This window comes from Brachionichthys hirsutus, chromosome 17, assembly GCF_040956055.1.
Source record: "Brachionichthys hirsutus isolate HB-005 chromosome 17, CSIRO-AGI_Bhir_v1, whole genome shotgun sequence".
In the NCBI taxonomy this organism is placed as follows: domain Eukaryota; kingdom Metazoa; phylum Chordata; class Actinopteri; order Lophiiformes; family Brachionichthyidae; genus Brachionichthys; species Brachionichthys hirsutus.
This window is the reverse complement of record NC_090913.1, coordinates 7,071,449-7,090,060: the sequence shown is the minus strand read 5'-3', so window position 1 is coordinate 7,090,060 and position 18,612 is coordinate 7,071,449. Positions and strand designations below refer to the sequence as shown.

Below are 18,612 nucleotides of genomic sequence, written 5' to 3'. Positions count from 1 at the left end.
TTTATATCCATGCAAACTGTTAAGCGCTACGGCTATAAGCCATCTCTGTTGGTGCAACAATAAAAAACAAATGGCATATTTACTTCTGGTTCCAAGGCACCAAAAATACCCCCCGAAACTCTTCAACTCTTTTGAATCACAGCCCCCCTGCTGATCTTTTCAAAACAGGCCAAAGCTATGGCTCTGTGTGCTTATCTTGTAGATTTACATTGTGTTTGACTTTCAGATCGGCTTTGCTGAGCTCATGCGTGCTAAACGCAGTCCAAGGTTCTTCATCTGGTCTGTTACAAATCTGGAACCTGCTGTTGCAAACGACGGTTTACGGATATGACCATGACCAGAACAAAGTCGTCCCCCCGCCAGTGAAGGCAAAGTGAGGAGAAAGTTGATTACACAGAGGATGATGTAGCATTTTGAACTAATGGTAGACAGATGGATTCAAATTAATGTATCAGTATAAAGATTTTGGGACAAATGGTAATAAGGCAGCACATGATTTAGATTATTACCTCTGCCGAGGCCATGCGGAGGTTATGTAATCACCGGTGTCTGTCTGTCTGTCTGTTCGCAAGATAACTCAAAAGGTTCTGAAGGGTTTTTGATGACATTTTCAGGAAATGCTGGGAATGTGATCAGGAACAGATGATTACATTTTGGTGATGTTCCAGAAGAGATCCTGGATTCTGGATCACTTTAAAATGTTCGTTAACATTGCAGCCAATGGAGCCAATGGTCCTCTGATTACCGGTAACTGAACTGAACTGCGCTGTTGTGGCGACCCCTCACAGGACAGGCCGAAAGTAGAGTATTAATAGTAGTAGATCTTTCTATATTATCAGCATTACGTTATTATGAAATCAGCATAATAATCATAAAGCTGCTTGTAAATGACAGTTCAGGTTCCAAAGCATAAGCATTTTTGGATATTGTTACTATCTTGGATTTTTTTCTGAACATAAATAAATGAGTGTATTTTTATTTAGGTTAATTTTTCAATGAATCAAATAAAAAGGAAAAAAGTAAAATTAAACAAAGGCTTTTTTCATTTCTTTTCTTTTTTTACAATGATGAACCGGAAGGAGCTTATTTAGAACCTGCCCCTGTATCAAGTCCAAATCTTAATTAAATTGCACAACTTTTTTTTACACTCCAACTTTCCAAATATTTTCCTATATATTTCTTTTTAAAGTTGTCAATACTTTATAACAGTCCATGTTTTGCTTTGTACATTTTTTGTATTGTGTTGTAATCTACTTAGTCATTAAATTTCATACTGTTTAGTTGGATGAAAAGTTTGTTTGACTCTGTGATCTCAGTGCTTGAGGTTCAAGTTTTAGATCACTCCCGTGTGTTCTTCATAGTCTCTCAAACTCTTCTTCATATATGTTATAAATCAGCCACACCTATCGCCACATTGACAGCGATTCCAGGTTTACACCGGATAACTCTTTGCCAGATAAACTGTATTGCAAACCCTGATTCCTTGCATAATTCAGAGGTGGATCTCTTCTCACAACATCGCCAACAAGGTAGGCATTGGTGTAAGCGGAGGCGTCCATGGGTCTGACCCCCCCTAACTCCCCCAAATCCCTGCAGAACAAAGTCCGAGCCCGTCCATCAAGCTGCTGTGGAATGCTGCAGGATGCCGCTGCTTGGTTGAGCGATTCAGCAGCTTGACTTCAATCAGGACAGGGGGAGAGGAGAGAGGTCATTCTTTCGCCCGCCTTGAATGGCTCGGCGGACGGACAGTCACTGAGACAACTGGAGATTTTTTGGTTGTGGGGTAAATGGACTGCCGTAATCAGCGTCTATATTCCTGACACTCTGTCTTTTCTTTATCCAACCATGTTTGAATCGGACGGAAGCTCCTCTCTCTCTAACACACACACACACCCACACCCACCTCTGCTGCCCTTTTTGTCAAGCATCTTTTCCCTCCTTCTGATTGTCCGCTCTCCTTCCTGCTTGGAGATCTGCTGTTTGATCCTGTCTCTGTCTTCGGAGTAAGACATCAGTAAAATTCCTCCTCTTCTAATTTTTTTTTTCTTTTTTCATTGTGTGTGTGTAACATGTGTGCTTGCATATATATGATAAATGAAGAGTTCTTTCTTTCTTTTTTTCTATGAAGCATAGCATATACCATGCTGGAATGGAATGGAGTGTATTCTTGAAATCTTGACATGGTGCAAAGTTAAATATGTGTATATTCCAAACAAAGATTTAGTACATTCTGAGTATATGTTTCTCAGTGATTTTAAAGCTACCAATAATAAGGTTGACACATACTATTTGTTCTGACAGAATAACAAAGTTATTTTTCATCCAGATTCAAATCCTTGAAAATAAAAACACATTTTTGTAATGTTTCCTGTAGAAATTAACATTGATTCAGGTGATTCAACTGCCTGTGTTGACTCACCGTAATCTTTCTTGCAGTATTTCTTCATGTTGATCTTCAGTTTGCCTTTAGATGCCTTGCAATAAGATTCACAGTCTGCATGAAAGAGGAGAACAAATACAGTTAGACGTTATGTATAGGGAGAATATATATATATATATATATATATATATTTAGTAAGATATTCTTGGGGGTTGAAACATTCTCAATTTATACAATTATCGCAACTTAAAGAAAAATGCAATTGGTCATTGCATAACTTTAAAATAAAGTTAATATAATTGTGTCAGAATTTTTTACAAATTACTTTTGGTTTAAAAAATACTTGCAAAAATGCATATTGATAAAAAACATAAAAATATAAATAGCTGCTTTGATATACATTTTTAAGCATACTCAATAATTTGAGGAGTAAATGAGAATAATTATTTTTCTTCACATGAATGGATTACATTTAGCTCAACATATCCTCCCACAAAAAACTACCAAAAGATTCCGGATAATATCCTCTTCAAATTTAAGTGATATTCTTGGAGTATGACGTAACATGGCTCACATACTTTAATTGTAATACAAGTAAGTAAACATACTATAAATAAGCTCTGTTCAAATCAAATCCATTATCCACCACAAAAAGAAACAAAGGTTATTTTTGCACAACTTAAGGGAACAATAGATGCGACAAAAAGCTATGGCTGTATGACAGGCATCTTTCTGCTTGTGATGGCGAGGACCTCTGAATGCAGCTAATGGTAGCAGCAGCGGTTCAGGAGAAATACAAATGCCCATCGCCATCTACTTCAGTCACTGCCTGTCACACTGTGGGAATGACTCATGCATGTGTAGACCACCCTCTCCCCGCTTTAACCCCTCACTCCTCCCCTCCAACTCTCACCTCGCTTGTCACCTCAACCCCCCCCGACCTCCAAAAAAAATTAACCCAGGGATCACTTCAAGGCCCCGCCAAAGATCATGTCAGGCTTTTGCATTTATTGCTGGGGGGGAAAGAGCGCTGAGGGCTTGCAGCTCTTTGAGGGAGCGGAGGGAGGTGGGTGTGAAGGGGGTCAATGCCACACAAAGGGAAGGTCAGGAAGGAAAAATTAGCCATCCATGAAGTGTTAGGCAGAGGTACGCTTTTATTTTGGGGGGTGATTCGTGTGAGGGGTGGGTGGGAGCTCTCTGGAGCCGTGAACAAATAAATTCCTCATTCACTCAATTTGGGCAACAGCTCTACTATCTCTGCTGAGCGTCCATATACTGTACACACACACTTAAGACGCAAGAGTTAGTACTTAATAGTGATTCAATATGATCTGTCATTTGCATTAAAAAAACATCTAATTAGATTATTTGACGATACACTGAAACATTTTGAGTGCATGAAATTACATAGAGCTGAAATGAGTGTTTTTGTACTCCATTTACTGTGGAAGTTATTAAAAAAGTGTGATATTTTTTTAGCAAGGGAAAAGACAAGTCTGATTGCATGCCACATGGACAGAAGTAAAGTCAGAGATAGCTTTGTATTGAGGACATATAAACATTCACCATAAGAGTTTATGCATTTTTTTCTCCCACATCATGAGACTTTGTTGCATCACCATTCATTCTTGTGGTTTTACATGAATTGGATATCATAACTAATGGTGCTGCTTCTCAACATATATCCAAGAGGACATGCCTTCAGTTTTATGATAGATTACCCAGAGGTGAAGGAGGCAACAGTATATCCCTGCCCTCCACTTTTGTTGGCCCCAGCAATCCAGAGAATGTATAGCTTCAGTGATTGCCCCTTCACTGCAAAAAAGTGTTCTTCCTCTTTTCTGTTTCGTCAGCGCTCTCCCAACGGGGCATAAATTGGATCCAGAGCCCTCATTTGTTTACACTTTAGTGGTGTAAGTTGTAATGAGTATAATAAAGGAAAATAGAGAAGGAAGGAGGTACCAAGAGACGGATCAACGGTGAACAGTCACGGCGAAGAGTGGTGGGATGGAAGAAGGATTGGAGGGTAATTGTTGTGACCAGAGCTTTGCTCCGTGTCTTAACTCTCTTTTATGCTCTGTTTGAATGAGGTTGCCTGGGGAACACCTCGACAAGAAAAAATCCAGGAAAGGAGGAGGGTAGAATGGACACTGGTAGAGAGCGAAGGGGTGGAGAGGTTGACAAAAAAAAGACAGGAGTGAAATTTATTGGGGGTAGCGAGAAGGAGGACCAGGATCTTAAGTGAAACCCCCAAATCAGAAAAAAAAAAAACCCTAGCTCTAAGCCTTATGAGGGAGAGTTCTAACACAAAGCTGGAGCTTGTGGCAGTAAATAGAGGAAGAAAAATAAGTAAAGTAAATGAAACAGAAGAGTCTGTATAAGCTGCACCTGATTACCATGTAAATGATTGTAAGGAGAGCAGTGGAAAGGAGGCTTTGTTTTCTCATAACCCCCCTTGATGCCATCATGATACTTCCCTTTGATAGGCTTTCTTCTCCCATTAGTGTACCCCTGAGACACAGCCCCGGGCCCCGCTGAGAGCACCCCGAGGTTCCTATTTAGGGCCAGGCAGTCCCCTACGGCGAGGACAAATGTTCCCTTTGTGCCGGCGTCACAAGCAGGGGAAGTGGGAGCAGTCCTGTTGCATCGAGCTAAAACGAGCTCTGGGTGTTCTGAGTGGATGCGCTTACTACGGCGCTTTGTTTCGTACTTTTTTAGTGCACTGAGAAGTAACTGAGAGGTGGCCCTTTGCCCCTTCTATCAAAGCGCAGTTCAACCCTTTTTCACTAATCGTTTTCATTTGAGATTCTTACTAAAGCTGCTTCGATACAGTTCTGTCCAGGTCTCAGTGTTTCAGCCCAGGCATTGCACTGTCCGTATTCGTCTAGGTTGGTCTAGGTTCAGTAGCCAGTATTCATAAAAGAGTTAGACGTACACAAATAAGAGTAGACAAAGCTGCTGTTTAGTGATTATTCAATATCCTCTTTGGTGCAGGTAACATACTGCTACTTCAAAAATGTACAAATATGAATGGCCAAAACTCAGGCAAGTATGCCTTATTCTGCCATTTGCACTCAGCAGCTCTGACACGATGTGAAATAACTTTCCACACAGTGGAGAACTGATTACAATACAGTCAAAGCCAGGTGTCAAAAGTTTCTATTGGATGGGGACAAACTTCTGCCAGCGGGTCGGCGTTGGAGGCACTGGGGCAGTGAGAGGAGGTGTAAATAACAGCCCAGGAGGAGGGCTGTCTTTCAAAACCAGACTTACTGAGAAACAAATTGTGCCAAATAAACCATGTAATTAGATTATGGAGCCCAGTGTGCTGCCCTGCTCTCGCACCAGGAGCCGCGAGTCTAGAGTCCGTCCAGCAAAGAAACAGAAAAATTGAGGAAAGCGAGTCTCCTCGCTTATTTTCTTATATTGTCAGTGAGCAAATGGTTTTTTGCAGCCAGTGAAGAGGCTGTCTGGATTCCTGGCCTTATAGTTGAGTTTTGGGAATAATATTACAGGTGTTGTGCAGTTAGTTCTGATGAGCTGGGTCATGCTCTTTTACTGTAACTGACTCAGATTGTCAGAGGGGACAATGTATGCTTCAACCACAGCATACATACAAAGGAACTAACCCACCAAAAAAGGGTTTTTATTTCTTTAAAAATGGTGGACATTCATTTTGAAAGTGCTAATGAAGACCCATCTTCAGATTTTTTTCCATCAAGAGCCTTCCAGCAGATTTGCGTTCCATAATCCTGCTATAGACAGACAGAAAGACAACGTCAATAAGATAACCTCCTTGGCAGAGCTAATAATAATAATGATACTAGTAACTACTGCGTCCACTTCTCATTGTATCTTTGCATCATACAGTCAACTAACGTAATGATGAGACACCCATGAACGGAGTGTGAGAAGAAAGACTCATGTCCAAACTATCCGGGGAGTGTCCACACACAGACTCAGATCGTTTCCAGTCCAAGTCAAGAAAGACTCACTCACGTAAGACTGAACCTTCTTACCCTGCGCCTCATCATCATCATCATCATCACTCCAATTCTTCCTCCCCTCATCATCATCAGTTACTTTCACATCCTGTGCATCCTGACAGGCCTGCGTGGCCATTGCAGGTCATCGGCGGTTAATCTTCTCCACATTTCGTTGCTGCACAGACGCCTCTGTCACGACCCGTAGGAGTGACGACTCACACCATCTGTAACCTACTAACACAATACGTCCAGGCCACGCTGTCGGAGGTATTCTCCACGCATTCCAAGTCTCCCTGTGGTCAAGAGAGTGTCAGCCATGCTGCTGGAGACAAATTGATATTCACTCCATTTTCCCAAACACCCACCAGACTTCCTCAAGGCTCCCTGACGGTATCAACCTGGTTTCACACAGATCATGTGCTTTCCCTTGTTCAGATATACATTTGTAAATGCAATTACATTGTTTAACAAATTATTTTCTTCAGAATTTATCATTCCCATTTCCCCCCTCATTACAGGTACTCATCACAATTAAACAAAATGAATTTTTAATTTATTTCAGCTGAGAAGTGATAGGAAAGAGATGAGATGTGGGCTGTATTCAGGAATCGAACCCAGGCAGCCGGTAGGTCTCCGTCCTAACCACTGCGCCATCTTGAATTTGAATTTAGTTTATTTGAAAGGGGACAATGCAATTACATAAAACACATGATTACCTGTACACATGTGTACACTAGTTTTCATCTGTCGTCCCATGGACATGATGTAAAAAAGCAATCTTATGGTTTATCCCTGGCCGCTCCCTCACCAGCCATTCTCTGGTTGTGCTTTTCTCCATCCTTGGTGTTTTCCAATATTTTCCTTCCTTCATTTGGTTCCTTTTCTACTTTCTACAATCTTTCTTCATCACGTTTCCTTTGGTATTTCACATTCTATAGCCCCCTTTGCTTCTTATTCACAATCACTATGCTGCTACTAATATTAATCACTAATAATAATATTAATAACAGTTATTATTATTATCATAGATTCATGTTCAAAAATGCATCGTATAATTTTATAGTATCTGGCAAGTACTATCCATCCATCCATCCAATTTCTTGTAGATGAGACGATCATCTCATCTACATCCGCTCTTCTTCTTTGCGGGCCACGGGAGTTGCTGGAGCCTATCCCAACTTGCTATAGGCGAGATGTGGGATTGCGCATTGCGAGGCCACACAGCGACAGACAACCATTCACGCACACACATACACTGTCGACAATTCGGAGTAGTCAATTCAGCTAAATTACATGTTTTTGGAGGCGGGAGAAAACCGGAGGATCCGGAGAAAACCCACGCAGACACAGGGAGAACATACAAAGTCCACACAGATAGGATGTGCTCTTATAAAACCAGTACATCTGTTTGCAATCACATATTAGCTCATATCATAGCTGCTCGTAGGCTGAGCAGACATGCATTTGCTCTGCAACCTTCAGAGGGTAATGTATGCATCCTGTGGGCTTCAAGCCTGGGTGGTCCAGTGGGACCCTGGGCTACTCATGACTCTGACATAGTTGATGCAGGACGTCCATCAAGGCGCTTCGTCCAGCCATCTGCTTGATTTCAACCTCTTTTGGCTGAGTAGTCTGGGAAGTCGTACCCATTATACATATGAGAGGGGAGGTCTCTGCTGAGATTAGATTATCTGTATACCTACACGGTCCAAGTAATTCCACATTCTCCTTCAGGTTGTGTTTACATTAGTTCAATGACACATTTAATCAAGGGAATTAAAATCCTAACGCCAGGATGGAGCTGCAGGCAAAGATTTCACAAAACGACAGTTCAAAGCGAGAATTTTCAGACAGAAAACCCTCAGAGAATGACCCAAACATGATTTTTCCCTTTCAGTGTTTAAATACTGAAGTAGAAATCAAATATGCAACACATACCAAATCCATTTCCCCCCTTCAGATTTAATAAAGTAAAATGGTTTCTTTTCATAATTCTTCACTGATCTGAGGAAAATTTCCTGCACCCAAAACAGATTCCTATAACAAAGGGGCCCAAAGAGATGCCAGGTATTCTAGCTCAGCACCACCCACAGTGTTATGTGAAGACAAAGCGTGAAACAGAGGGAGGCAAAGAAAGTGGAGGCGAGCAAAAAGGGACTAAAGGAGGAAAGAAAAGCGGTGCAGGAGGGATGGGGACCACGTGTTTTCTGACTGTGCTGTAAATCCAAACTGTCTACAGAACGTTTGCGACCTCAGAGGGTCCAACAACAGTGGCGCACACGCACACGCACACACACACACACACACACACACAGGGAGAGTGGGCCTCCTTCAAATGTCATGTGTGAGACAGAGCAAACACTCAATGCCAGATGACTCAATTTTTTCCCACCATGAGGTCAAAAGATAAAATGTGTAAGTTATTCAAAGAGGTTTTAACAGGTACAGTGTGTTTTTGTGAAACATGTAGAATTTCTGTCATGGCATGTAACTGCATTTTTCAATCATATAATTAAACAAACAAAAAAAAAAACTAATACATAACCAGAAATTCAAACAAAAAATATCTCACAGTCAGGCAAACAGATTCAGAATCTTCAGGTAATCCTACGCAAACAAATTAGAAGTAAACAATAGATTCTGGGTTTCTGCATTTTATTAAGATTCATATTCAGTACTAGCCTACCAGCCACATCGCGGGGTTTCTCCTATCAGGTTTACTTCTAATAAATCCTTCAAAAGTGAGGGCTCCAATTTATCCAGAAGCCTGTTAGTGCATTTGTGGAAAAAATATATTGCAGAGATGTGTGACTGTTAAAAATGCAACCCATTTATACAAATGAGATCTTTCACAGACATTTTCTGTCTTCCTGTACACAATGACAAGAAAAGGTGAGATAAACAACTCCCAGTTGGACTCACCTGATGGCTCCTCTGTGCTGCTGGGCGGAGTAGAATGTGGTGTGAATGGAATCTCTACTCCCAGAAAAAAAAAAACACACGACACAGACACACGATAAACATTAATTTCATGATGTGAATTCATACATGTGTTTTTCATTTCGTGTGCATGTACATGCAAATGTGTGCTAAATGTTTCAGTATTGTGTTCCAGTCATAGTTGATGGCATGCAGATTTACACACACACAATCTGAACACGAGACATCTGAAAGATTAGGTTCTCGGTTCTATTGTTACCTCTCCAATCTCGCACAGCAAATTTCAAGAGATTCCTCACCCACAAGTCAGTAAGTTCCTAAACACAACTCTCCTACTCAAGACGTTTGTCTGATGCTATTTTGATTTGCAAAAATGATTTCTGTGTTTCATCATCCTGCCTTTTACTCTGCTGCTGTGAAAACCATGATGGTGCTGCATCAAGACGTGATTCTCTCGGGCCTCCTTTCGTACAAAGTTGTATTCAAGTGGGTAGGAAGTTTACACTCTCAGAAATGATCCATGAAGAATGGCTGTCTTATCTCCAAAGAAGCAGGATGGCAACAGAAGAACATAAAACATGCGTGGCGCCTTTTGTTGTAATGGCCATGAGGGGGGGAGAAGAGGCCTCATCAAAAAGGCTGCACGGAGCAGCAAGGGGAATACCGGGACCAAAAAAAAAAGCAAAACCACAGAGATGTATGAAGGACACATGCAAAGAAAGCGTTTGACACGCTGAGGAAAGATGTGCGCAAGAGTGGTGCTTTCAGCTCTGTGAAAGAGGAGACTGTGCATGAGGGAAGAAATACAGAATCAAATCTTATGATCAAGTTAAATTTTTCATTCATTTGCATTGAACAAGCCTGAAGCCCTTCAGTCAGTCAGATCAATAATCTCACATCAATATCAATCAGATGCCACGTGTGCTGGATCATTTGTGTAGATTTGATTGCTGGTGTTTGGGAAGGACGATGCAAAGGACAAGGTGAAGTGGAGAAGGTTGATTTGCCGTGGCGACTCCAAGTGCGATGCTGCACCGGCAATGAAAGCTGTTTAAGTTTAAACTAGATTACATATTGATGATCAGACACTTCATTTCCATCTTGCGAGTGTCGCTGCACTCCTTAACTCTTACTTGACACTCCGAAGAATCACAGATATCAATAGGATGATGTAATCTGCTCTATCCTGTGACATCAATGCACAATCATGCAGTGATTCAGTGTTTCATTAAAAAGGCATGAGCAGCGCTGGAAGAAAAAAAAGAGGCAATAAATATCGATAAATTTGCCATGAAGCTCAATATATTTGATCAGAATTTGACTACAATCTGAGGCCATATTTTGATTCAGCATATGATTGGACGTTGAATTGTTTTAATATTTGTAATTCAACCCACAACTTTCTTTGATCTAAGAAACTTTGGAACTTGGCACGGCTGGTGTTAACAGCTCTGAGTCTTTAATCAGATTTATGGACAGCAACAAGCTGAGCTGGCTACAACACAAAATGCTTGAGGTTCAGCTTAATGGAGCGTTTATTTAAACTTGCAGTTTTACTGGTCAGAAAAAAAAAACCCAGCTGCATGTGAAGCACTTGTCTGAAGAAAGGGATGAGAAGATTTAAGCAGCGCAGGAGGGCCTGCTCTTACTGTGTTTGTGTATGTGGAGTTTATTGTGTGTGTGCGTGTGTGCGTGAATGTGCACATGTGTGCCGTAAACATTAGACCCAAAGCCAGACCATATTGCTCCTACAGTGAGGCAGATGTGGTACAGACTGGTTCCACGTACTTATGCAGGGTGCAATGGGCGAGCGGCTCTGCTGGTAGCCTTTAGCACAGCGGTTGCACGTGATACCAGTCACGCCGTCTTTACAGGGACATTGTCCTGTGGTTTGGTTACAGGTTTTGCCAGCAGCGCCCACGGGATGGCAATCACATGCTGTGAGGAAACAGGAAGAAAGACATGTCCAGTGAGTGGTGTCACACACACACACACACACACGCACACACACACACACGAAAACAAGACTGGTGGGAGATACAAACATATACTATCCATAGAGGGTGACAGTGGGTTCACAGCAGCTAAGAAAGCAGTGGTGGAGACAATCATGAGGTGGTGAGAGGCGGGCGGCGGCGTGCACACAGGTCAGACGACGCCACAGCGTTGAGTGCGGCCAAGAAAAGTTCAGAGCACCATTCAAGTCATGACATTTTTGTCTTTTCAAGTTTAAACACAGTATTTGTAAGCTGATCCTGAGGTGCAACTATTTCTCATCTCAATGACAAATAAAAATACACAAATCAAAAAACACAGCATCGCGTTTTAGCCACAGCATCAACTAACAGCACAACAGCGACAAATGGCAAAAATAAAATTAAGGAACCGCAACCACATAAGCAGAAAGTTAAAAGCATAAAACTTGTTTGATTAAAAAGTTTGAATGAATGTAATGAGATTTCAGAGAGACTCCACCGCGAAAAGCTGTATCTACCGGATCTGGAATCCCAAACGTCTGTGTGAGTGGCCGTTTGGCCTGTTGGGGGGGCCGCTGCTCTATGTGTGTGTGGTAACGGGAAAGGGCTGTGCATGTTTACCAAATGATAAAATAATGGATAATCCCAATAGCCTGTTTCTGATTTCTGGTGAGCTTTGAACACCAGTGTGTCACACTTCCGCTCAAACTGGGGGGTCCATCGAACACGCATGCTTCAAGGAAAGGTTTTCCAATAGCTTCCAATTCAAGCCCATCACAGCCAAAGGTTGGAAATTAGTGTTGAATGAATGCTGTCTGACTAGTGACTCTGGTGTGTCATTTGTCTCTCTGAAAGCCTTCAAAGCCAGAGATGAATTATAAAAGTTGAGGTTTAAATGGGTATTTAGTGGTTTAGCCTTTTTTTAAAAACTGCACAGAATTAGTGTTTCATATGTATAAATGTCAACGCAAATTGAAAGTAACGCTTGTGCAGACAGTCAGAACCCCAGGTTTCTGCTTGCTTTGACCTTCAGGGCTGAAAGAGCTCTCATTCACCAGGATCTATGAGAGACAGGTTCTCTGGGAGATCCACGCAACAGCAGGCCTCGGGGCAAAGGGTGCTGCGAAGCGGTAACGTACGCCTGAAGCTGAGCTCTTTATGATTGACCTCTTGGAAACAACATTGATGTTGTTTCTGTGAGATATGTTGCCAAGTAAAATACTAAAATAGACAAACCAAGCAAACTCTCTCTCTCTCTCTCTCTCTCACACACACACACACACACATTTTTTATCTCTATTGCTTGTTTCCTGTGATTTTGCCTCTGTTGCTGCTCTTATCTATCCTCTTTGTGTGTGAGTGTGTGTGGGCACGACTAATCAGATTTTGGAGAAGGCCTCCTTGCAAGTGTGTGAATCCATCAGTACCTTTATCAGACCAATCTGTCAATGCTTTCATTGCTAAGTTGTGTCTAGCTGAATAATAGCACACACACACACACCCACACCCACACACAGAAGGACCAATAAACAGCATGAAAGCTGGTGCGGCACGTCTTCCGGCTCGTAAATTTAGGAATATATGTCAGGACGATTTGAAGCACGGGGGGGCGGGGACTGTGTTTCTGGTCGGGGCTTCAGAGAGCCCTGCTCTTATTTTGAAGAGCATTTGCACGGTTATCCCAGATTACAGCCTCAAGCCTGCCAGTAAATCAAGGTGTGCACCGCATGGTCTACAGGTGGGAAACATTTAGCCCCTGACTGACTACCTGACCTGCTGTCCGGGCTTCATGAGAAAGTGTTCCCCTCCCTGCATTGCAGAATGACCCACCTGCTGGCTACAGCAGGGCTTGCTGTGGGGGGGGGGGGGGGGGGGGGGGGGGGGTTTAAGTGTGTGTCCACTTAACGCTTAAGTGTGTGTGTCATGGCCACTGCAGATGACTCGGGGAGATATTGGAGCAAGAGGCCCTTTTTTTGTGCTGACGCCGACACTCCAGTGAGGAGTAGCGACGATTATCATAAGAAGGTGTGAATGCATAAGCAGTCAAGATATTGGAATGTGAATGTGAGTCTGTTTGACTGTCTTGCCTCTGGATCAGGACAGAAATCCTACAACAAGGTCTTGGCGCCTGGGGTGGCATATAAAGGAATAAAAAAATTGTTTGGGGTTAATGGGGAAACTGGAATGCTTTTTCAAAGGCAGGCAGGCGGACCAGAGCCTGCGATTCTAAAATGAGAAAATGTCTAAGTCTTCCAATCGTTAACCGTAGAGCTGGTATTTGAAGTCTTAACTCCGCTCCCCCTCGTTGAGTTTGAATGTTCTGTGCCAATAAGAATCATTTGCTAGCCCTGAAGTGCAGCCAGCTACCAAAGTCTGCGTTCTATTATTATGAAGGTTCAGAAACAGAAACAGATCGTGTTATTGGGTTTTAACTCAATGTGAACCGATGTCTTTTTAAATCCTCAAGAGTGTGTCTCATTAGTGTGTGCTGATCAGAGTAATAGGACGCGCCGGTCAAACAATCCTGCTTCTTGCCACATACAAACTGGAGGGAGCTTATGTGAACGATGTTCACGTGTCTGGGAATAAATTGAAAACGGCGCACCCAATGGAAACCATAGCTAAATGTGAAGCCCTGAAAAACAATATACCATGCCATAAGGGAAAGATGCATGTGTGGCTGAAGAGAAAAAGGGGGTGGGGGGTGGATTTCTTAAAGGTTGTTATAATTTGTTTGAAACTGACCAATCGCATCAAAAGATGTTCGTCATTATCCCAATGGCCAAAATGATATGATGGTTGAGGATAGAAAGCAATCGTGAAAACTCCAAATTCACCCCCTCAGCTGCAGCACCGGCACTGAGCTGCAGGCGCTTCATTACATTCGGCTCAGGCAGCCTCTGAGAAAAGTAACCACGAGCAGGGCCTCCTTATCTGTCGCTGCCGTTCAACGTGCCGCTGACTCCACATCAAGGCACAACAGACAGCTGATTAAACTCCACTAAGAGGCATCACTGCTGTGACATTTGTCATAGATGCCAGAAGTATTCAAAGACCACCCAGTGTGATGCAAATCTCACTTTGCCTTCTTCAGTAAAACATTTCTCTTTCAAATATACTTAGCTTGTTTTATTCAGAGGTTTCGAGCTGCTTGAGACCTATTCTGAGTTTGCACTCTTACTAAATGAGGGGCGAAAGTTTATACGTTCTGGTTGTTAAATGTCGCTAACAAGACACTCGCTGGATGAGCTGATGCAGGGCCCCTATGTAAATGAGCTGCGTTCAGGGGGATTGCATTACTCGCATAAAAACAAACTCTTGTGCTTCTTGACCCGAGTTCATTCTCCTTTCATTTGAAATCAACAAATAACCAAATCTCTTAATTGCATTCACTTTGGTGCGGCGGCGCTCATACTGCATCAGGATCAGAAACAGGTTTTTTTTTTCTTTCTGATGATGTAAACCAGAGAGAATTTGGCAGCAGAAATGGATGTTAGATGTAAGGAAAAAGTGGTGTGTGTTTAACTTTAACGTAAAAAGAGCGGGTTGTAACACAATGACTATCGTCTCTACATTCTTCACCATTAACTTTCCAAATTTAGTTCACAAAAAGGTTATAATTGCCAAAAGAAACTGTTCATGTTTTGTATCGTTTGCCAGCTTGAGGAAACGACCACAGATCCTTTATTGTATGAGGTAACCGAATACCTCAGTAGACCTTTGACAGGTACGAGGTTTGGAGGACATAAACGCTTGCTAATTTCATGTATTAAATTAAGCAAAACTTTTTTAAGTAAGCTGACAATTTTTAAAACGATGAAATGTGTTTATATTTTATTTTGAAGGTGATGAGGAGTCAGATGTGAGTTTCTTATGTGGTTTGGAGACTCTGATGTCATGAGCACGTGACGGGACTGCACCGCTGCCATAAGCCAGCGGAACAGGGTGACCTTAAAAGAGTTCACTGTTTTAGATCGATTTTAATGATTCACCGAGTGGATTAATGCATTTATATTTTAGTCCATATAAATGAAAGGACAATTGTACAGTAAACATATAAATCGTCATAATCATGTCTTTGTTTTAGCTTTGAAAATAATAAAAATGGGAATTTTATAAATTGATGTAGCTTTTTGAATGTTGAGAAGCACAAAAAGAAGCGGGAATATTTAATAATTCTACTTTAAGCCAGATGTTTGTGCCATATTGGATCAAACCCCAAGTTTTAAGACTCAACCATCTAACTACACGCCTGCCTTATAACTAGAAGTCTGAAGTGTTCCTTGGTTACTATCCTTTTATGAAACAAACATGGATGCTGCATGATGTCAGCAGCAAAGGCCAGCACATCAATCAGTCAGAAATAACTCAAAGAAAGGCAGCAGAGATTGAATCCATGCATGAAGAGATGAAGATGAAGGAGTTAATCGGTCGCATTCGTCATCAAAAAGCGTTACAGACAGACTTAAATAGAGCCAACCTCACATACCCAGATGTATTGCATGCTGTACATGATGTTAATCCAGATGCCAGAGCTTCATAACAAGCACATTTTTCACAGGTTTTGACTCACTGCTTTGAGTTTCACTTCATGAATCATTTATTCACAATTTCCTTGTATTAAATTCGGCATCACCTTCATATGAGAGAAGATTTCCACATCACTAGAAAACAGATTTTTCTTAATGCAAACCAGCAATTTTCTCCTTATTAGTTAGACATCTTTAATCATACATGACCTAAGGTTTTCACATTTGTATGCTTTAATTTGTTTCTGGGGCAAAAGCAATCATGATTTCATTCCCTACTGCCACCCAAATTGCGCCTGCTTCAGGAGGCTCGCGTTTCAGTGGCGAGCGAAATCCAAAGCCTCAGCAATAAAAAGTAATGAAAAGAAGTCTGCAATCATTGGAAATATGCCAGATTCATTATTTGACTAATAAAAGAGGAAAATGTCTGCATCATCTGAAAAGTGTACGGCTTTGGAGAAAATTGTTGTGAAATGCTATTACATGGTCAATTACTAATTCAAACTTGATTATACTATTTTTACGCACAAAAAAAAACCCCACTGCATTTTGGCGTGAACTTCCCGTTTTGCAACAGTTTTTGCTTCTATGCTCTACATTAAAATTGTGTATGTCAGTCATGTCCTTTGAATGCAAATGCAGGTAAACAGAATAAACAAATCTTAACTTAAACACCCACCAGGCCCTTAAAGCCTCATGAGGCGGGATGTAAAAAAAAAAACAACAACAAAAAAACAAGGTTAAATCTCCACAATTATCTATCCTGGTAGACACAGCGGAGGATAGAGGTTAAGGACACACAACTTCCCCTGTGATGAATGTGTGTTTGCATTCCAGGTTGACAGGAGAATGAGCCCAAAGCCAGGAAAAGGTGTTAATGTCAGTTTAGGAAACATCGGTCATGAGTAGCTGGAGGGGTGAACAAATGGATGCGTAGAGCTTTTGTTATTAATTTATCTTCATGCAGAGAGTGAAACATGCTTGGTATGTATGCTGACATTAAATGTAGAATCTGCACTTTTGCATTAGTTTTTTTGGACATAACACAAAACATGTCATTGTGGTGAGTTCATTCTCTACAGAGCAAAAAGCGTGAAAATTAGGAGCTGAATCATTTCCATGATACATTTGAGGGCAGATTGGCCTATCAATGAACTCAGCTGAAGGAAACACCTTTTAAATGCATTGTCTTGACTCAACATTCATTCTTCTGCCGATGCTTCACGCTTCGGACATGCCTTCTGTCATACTGATTGATAGGTCCGTTTATTTATTTACTGCCTGGCGAATGATATGAGAAAACTCAGGCTTAAACTGTCAGCAGACGGCTAATATTCCCTCATCGCCTGCCCTTAGATTTGAAGCCTTCAAACAGGTATGCATGTATTTCTGTGTATTCGTGTGCAAGCTGTAACTACATGGCGCGATTCTGAGGCGCCTCTGGACTTGTTTGCACAGGGATCAGCTCCTGCTATCGTTCCCTGCAGGTATAGAAAAGGTGAGAAAACATACCCTCTCTCTTTCTTTCACCCTTATTAGCCATGGTGAGGGCTGATGGCAGCCGATTCATCCAGCACTTAGTAGTGAGCACACCTGTGTGGGGGTGTGCTCTCCTTGCCTTCGACTCTTCCTCTCATTCTTACCCTCCCTCCGCCTGTCCCATCTTTCAATCTCTTTGCTCTGAACATGAATTTTGTCGTCTCCCTTTCTTTGCTCTCCGTCCTGCCGCCCTTTCACCGATCTTCCTGGGTTCGTATTCGTCTTTGACCTGTATCGGAGATCACTTCACACCTCGGCTGTTTGTTTTGCTTGTCCTCTCACCCCCCCCCCCCCCCCCCCCCCCAAACCCTCCCAACTCCTCGAATGAAACCAAATAACTCAACTGTCGATAAGGGAACACCCAGCCCGACCCACCCATACCACCACGACCTCCACAATCCCAAGAGACCCCCTCGTCCTCTCTGCCAAATGAGAGGGGAAATGAGGGCGAGACAGAATGGAGAGACTTATTTAAACTGTTCCATATAAAATCTGAATAGAGTGTGATTGTAATCGTGTCAGCATCTTACAGTAAGGAGTTAGAAGTAAGTGTGGGCAGTAAAACAAAAACAAAAAAACAAGAGCACTGTACCTTTGCAGGCTTTCCTGTGCGATATGGGCTTGGACAGGTCTCTGTAGTAGCCCTCCTTGCAGTAGTGGCAGTGGCGTCCCGCTGTGTTGTGGCGACAGTTGAGGCAGACTCCTCCGCTCTTCCTCCCAGACAGCTTGTACAGCTCCATGTTGAAACGACACCGTCGTGCATGGAGGTTGCAGTTACAAGCTGTAGGGTAAATAATATAACAGATGACTTTATCTGTAGGTTACAGCAGCAACCTGTGCCAGAACATAATTATAACGTTGCTACCAGGTCAGTAAATGGTAACGAATCATCATCGGATTTAGTAAATTAATTCACGTTTCATATCTCACAGTGAATGCTTTCACTGAGTACAGAACTGGCATCAGTTTTTAATGCTGCCCTCGCCGTTTTCCATCATGTGTGATGATGCCCTGACATTTGAAGCAAGCAAACGGAGTGTAATCGCCATTTTCGTGTCTGTTTGTTTGTCTGATTTGTTGCAGAATAAGTTCCCTACCTTTTCCACTCCTTTTTCCGTCTTAAATACACAAAAAAAAAAAACCCACACCTTTCTCCTGACTTTTTCTTTCTTGCAATATTTTACTCAAAGATCTCGGCACATCTCCAGGGTCCGAATCATGCTAAACAGAACGTGAAGGCTCGGTATTACCATTCCTTCATT

General features: G+C 42.0%; 1 protein-coding gene across 1 annotated transcript in view; it reads right to left on the bottom strand.

Annotated features, from left to right (window-relative positions):
* Positions 1 to 18,612, bottom strand: part of ntn1a (netrin 1a) — a 43,771-nt gene that overhangs the window by 1,285 nt on the left and 23,874 nt on the right. The window contains exons 2-5 of the mRNA XM_068750975.1: positions 17,943 to 18,131; positions 11,095 to 11,244; positions 9,289 to 9,342; positions 2,420 to 2,494 (exon numbers count right to left, since the gene is read on the bottom strand). Of these exons, the coding sequence (XP_068607076.1) occupies positions 2,420 to 2,494; positions 9,289 to 9,342; positions 11,095 to 11,244; positions 17,943 to 18,131 (468 nt within the window). The remainder of the gene's footprint in view (positions 1 to 2,419; positions 2,495 to 9,288; positions 9,343 to 11,094; positions 11,245 to 17,942; positions 18,132 to 18,612) is intronic.